The sequence below is a fragment of the Echinops telfairi genome, unplaced genomic scaffold (assembly GCF_000313985.2).
Source record: "Echinops telfairi isolate 266 unplaced genomic scaffold, ASM31398v2 ScPeMD7_8;HRSCAF=38, whole genome shotgun sequence".
In the NCBI taxonomy this organism is placed as follows: Eukaryota; Metazoa; Chordata; class Mammalia; order Afrosoricida; family Tenrecidae; genus Echinops; species Echinops telfairi.
In genome coordinates, this window is record NW_022103905.1 from 1,665,509 (window position 1) to 1,670,512 (window position 5,004).

A 5,004-nucleotide genomic window follows, 5' to 3' on the forward strand; every position below is an offset into this window, starting at 1 on the left:
CCCGTGGTTCATTCTAGCCGCTGCCCCTGGGACAGAAATAGGGACAGTGATAAGACACTGGAGCACTGTGGAATAGCAAATGAACACTGGGTTCTAGTCCCAAATATACTATTGTTGTGGATGAAAACTCATTATTTAGCTCCTGTAACCTTGTTTCTTCCGCTGTAAAACAATTAATAGGATCTATCTCCCATTTGCTTCATAACTGTTTTGAAATTTCAATAATGTATATACCCCAGGAAGCAGGGTACAAATTAACTTCTCGTTTGACCTTGACCAAGACCTCAGTTGCCACTTGCCCTGCTGCCTGCCTCCTTGACACGGGGGAGTGGGGAGGGGGGGTGGGGGTGCCACACAGGCACATCAAGTGAATGGAAAGGAAGGAAATGCACATTTGTCAAGGCCCCCAGAAGCCCCCCAGAGCCTTACCTTCTTCTTCCTCACTACTTCCTGATGGGCCATCTGGCAGTTTGGAGCGGCAGGCTAGCTTGTCCGTGGTTGTTGCCATGGTGAGGAGAAAGGCATAGCCTAAAAATAAGGTCTTGTTGAGGGGCAAAGGCCCCCTTTGCTCTTCCGGGACAGAAGGCTCAACCAAGTTGTCTCCACTCTCACAGGGGCTCACAAACTCTCCTGGCCCCGCTGCCCCTGGAAGGACAGAGGCACAGTGACTACAGGGACAGTGAAGGGCAAAGGCCTTAGCACCAAGCATGAGGTTCTCGATTAGCAACGTTCCTGTAGCTGACCATTCTAAACAGCCAACGACTCAGAACTGAATTTATAACGCAGGTGAATTTTACATCCGTGGTAATGCATACGCTGTTAGCCAAACCAAAGACTTCTGAAGTCCCCTGAAGAAGAGGTGGTTCCAAAAGAACAGGGAAGGGTACAGAGTGGTAGGAAGTCATCAGCCCACTTCCCTGCTTAGTGTTGTTCGGCCCAGAAGATGGGATATCTTGAAGCAGTCTTAGAGAGAAATATCCCCAGCAAGTAACGCCCGCCAGATTTCTGGCCCTCCTCAGAGCAGTGCCTAAGACTTGGCAATGAAGTAGGTTTTTACATCCAAATCACCTGCTTCAATTATCCCTGTTTCCAACACCCAGGAGTGCCCAGGAAGTCTTCCGAGAAGAAAGCAGATAGCTGACCTGGAAAAGCTGGATCAGAGGTTCATTGGGAGGCTAAGATGACAGACAGGTCATGCCTCCCTAAAATAAAACCAGCAGCAAGAGAACCGTCTCAGAGGCAATATCATATAGCATTTATAAGCCTGGACTTTGAAGTCGGACTTCCGGAGTTTGTATCCTGACTTACTTTGTCATCTTGAGCCAGATAACTAACTTTTGTATGCCTGATTCTCTGACTGGAAAAGGAAGCGCCTGTACTTCACAGGGATTACATGAGTAGTATCTATAAAACAATCAGCACCTCCCCCACACCCAGACTATTCAATGAATGTAAGCTGCCATTGTTTTTTAAGTACCCTGAAATACCACAGAGGTATTGGGTTCACATGGAGGTGGGACACAGGAAGAAAACAGGGGCCCCAGGGCCAGGTCAATATGACCAACAATGGAGTTTTATTGATGTGTTCAACTGAGTACTTTATCTGTACCCCCAGGACCCACAATGGCTGGGTCGAGGGTCTTGGTAGGGACTCCATATGAGAGATGGACTGAACGCCTTTCTGAACATCAAACATGATGAGACTGGGAAGGGTTGCTTGGGTGACAGTGAACACCGGCCTCAGCCTTTCATTCGGAAGTTTCAGAAAGCCAGAGGGACCTGGGCACATGGGAGAGGGGAACAGAGTTCCCACGAGGCAGAAGATCGTGCGAGGCAAAAGAAGACAGATTGTATCAATTTTCAGTCTGCTTAACATTCAATACTTCTCTTCCCTCTCCTAGACTCAAGACAGGAGTCTACAATTTGTGAGAGAGCTCTGGCCCCCACCTAATCCCACTGGACTCTGGAGGAGGACGGGGGCTGGGTGCAGCTCGCCAGCTCTGAGTACCACCCAGGGGCTTGTGAAGGACCCCTGCTTTGTCGCCAGGACAGAGGGGTGGATGCCATGTCAGGCTGCATCTCTCCGTAGCGAATGTTGCATTCCAAGAATGAGCCAGAAAGGAGCACCTACCAGGTTTCACAGTTACAGACTTCCGACCGCGCTTGGCAGGGGACCGTTCTTCTTCAGAAGTGATGAGTTTTCTTTTGCCAGAGAGAACTCCCAGGGAGGCACGAGGGCTCTCTGTGATCTTACGGGTAGGAGTTGTGCTGCTGCTACTGGAGGCCGTAGGAGTGGCTGGGGAGCTGATGTTACTGCGCCGTTTCCGCTTCCCTTCCACCAAATTGTCTATGGTAAAATAAGCCAAAAACAGTCAACTCCCACGATCAGAGACAGCCACAGTGAAACACCACAGCACCTTGTACTCCACCCCCCATGGAGGCAGGAGGCTATTCCATTCTCGTGTTGACCACACGGGAAGCTGTGTCTGGTCTGCTATGGAACTGGGGAGGCCCGACAAGCCATGAGGACTAGAAAGGAAGGAAGGAGACAGAGACAGGCGGCAGTGGCTCCAGAAAATGACCGCTCATCACTATCTAATAAGGCACATACAGGCACAAGTTAGGGAAGCATCAACAAATGCTCCAACAACAGGGCAGGGCCCAGACGCAGTTGTTCAGGAAGCAAAGGGCTTACCTAAGCTGATATCTGCGGCTTTGGTGAGGGGTGTTACTGCCTCGTACGGGCCAAGCCCATACTGCTCTCGCAGTCTGTTGCCTTGCTCTAAGGATAAAATGACAGCCATGCGCTTATACCACTTCCGCTGTCCTTCTTTTTCAATGCTGTAGTACAGCTCCCCGGACTCCTTCCTGTGCCCTTTCACCACTCCTGGGGGAAAAAGGAAAGATATGGGTTCTGCAGAACAGACCAGAAGCAGCAAATTCAGAAAACCAACAGTGGATTGAGGCTAGGCCTTAACAAAAGCCCACCTGTCATTCCCTAACACCACTTAGGATATGCACAGCTAGAAACCCAAAGTTGGGAAGAAGTAAAATTTCCCCCACAGAAAGAAGTCTCCAGCTATTTAAAAAAAAGAAGGGTAACCTTCAAAGGCAGTCTTCACAGCTTGGTAGTAATTCAAATAGAGACAGAAACACAGAAAAAAAAAACCTGCCCCCTGTGCCAAATTTCTGCTTTGATCTGCTTTACTGTTCGGACCCCCAACTTGGAAATAGGGCCCTTCCATTAGAGGGAACACATGTGAGGTAAATGAAAACTGGGCTCCAAATCAGGAGCGCAGCGCCTCGGTCTAACTCTGCTATCAGGAAGGTGTGTGATCTTGGAGAGAGAGAGCACTTCTTTCCCTGTACAATTTGCAGTTATATTAGTATAAAAAGAGGCGTGTATGCAATATAAAAACAAGGTATTAAGAGGAATATTTTGTCATGCTTATAAATAGACAGGTACATTTTATTCTCTCATCAGGCTGAACGAAATAGAATCAGCCCCGCACCAAGGAAAAGGAGAGAGGAGAAAGTAGGTCATGCTTCTCTCAGCTAAGCCACAGAACCATCTTTCCCCGTGCTTGTTCATCTCTATTGCCAAACGAAATCCCCACATCAAAACACAGCCCAGGGCTACAATATACTGCACACTACTGACAAACTGCTGGGACTCAAAACAGCCCAGTGCTGGCAACTGGTAGCCTTAGCTACTGGGACATGCACTCCCCTCTGATATCATGATTCACTCTGGATACAGAGCTGTCTGCCTTGTTGTCAGGGGTCAAATGAGGATCTACAAGGAAGGCTTTCACACTCGACAGGAGGACAAATGACTTAATACACAATTCATGAGCGACATGCCACATACAACTAATGGTGTTATCCCAAGCCAGCAGGTCAAGGGGCCCTTTTGACTGTGAGATGAAGGGGCAAACAACTAGTACTCAGAAGCCAGGATTCCAAATCACAAGAAAGCCCTCGGGAGGGCTTAAAAAGCTCATAAAAGCTTTTCGTCATAAAAAGCTCTTATTTGGAACTGAAGACCACAGCGATTAAGGAAGCATTGACCTTGGTGGAAAATCCTCCATGAGTTCCAGGGACCGACGAGAACACATTCCAACCGTTTAGGTTGACGGCAGCTGTGACAATCGTGGAAGAAGACCCTGTGCACAGGTGGATGCAGAGCTCACCGGGACCTGACCACCCACTGAATGTGAGAGGCTTTCTGGACAAATCACACAGCACAATGGAAGGCAGCTCACAAAGTGACTGAGCAAGCAACAAGTCAAAATGCAAACTCATCTTTAAAACTGATAGCATGTTTGTCCTCGAAGGTGTGACCCACAGGGTTGGTAAATGAAAGCGAAATGTATGGAAGCCTCTGGAAGAGATGTTGTCAACAGCAGTGATCGTGAAAAAAGCGATCAAGCCTCCCAAGGCATGCAGATTCAGCGGAACTGTGCCTGGCCATCGAGGCATCAAAGAGGCTAATAGACTGGCCTCAGAAGGTGCTAGAAAATAGAGTTCATTTCCATCGTAGTTTGTAAAACTTCACTTTTGGAGCAATATTTGTTAATGTCAAATTCCAAAGTTTTTCTTCCCTCTTTCTCACGGCCATGTCCTTATTACACTGTTGGCTCCATTTTGTTTTTATCTTTTTGTAACAATTGATATTAACATCTTTCTAGATTAATAAAAATACACTCTCCACTTTTAAAATAAAATAAAAGCTCTTTTCCCCATCTTGGAAGTACATTTTCAGAAAAATCCCCAGGGGAAAAAAAGTGGTGTTAACCCAGGGACAAGGGAACAACAAGCGATCCAAATTGGTGGGGAGGTGGATGTGGGAGACCTGGTAGGGCACAATCAAGGGGAACGTAATAAAGAGGAAGTGCTGAAATCCTGGTGGATACTGAGCATGATAGTGGGACAGGAGGAAAATCAAGGGAAATAGAGGAAAGAGCTGGGAGGCAAAGGGCATTTATAGAGGTCTAGATAAAG

At 47.6% G+C, this 5,004-nt stretch overlaps 1 protein-coding gene across 6 annotated transcripts in view; it reads right to left on the reverse strand.

Moving 5' to 3' along the window:
- The window catches only part of TP53BP1 (tumor protein p53 binding protein 1), a 79,981-nt gene that overhangs the window by 6,229 nt on the left and 68,748 nt on the right, over positions 1 to 5,004 (reverse strand). For all 6 annotated transcript variants that reach the window (XM_045286419.1, XM_045286422.1, XM_045286420.1 and 3 more), the window contains 3 exons: positions 2,696 to 2,887; positions 2,132 to 2,347; positions 430 to 645 (listed from right to left, as the gene is read on the reverse strand). In XM_045286419.1, coding sequence (XP_045142354.1) covers positions 430 to 645; positions 2,132 to 2,347; positions 2,696 to 2,887 — 624 coding nt within the window. The remainder of the gene's footprint in view (positions 1 to 429; positions 646 to 2,131; positions 2,348 to 2,695; positions 2,888 to 5,004) is intronic.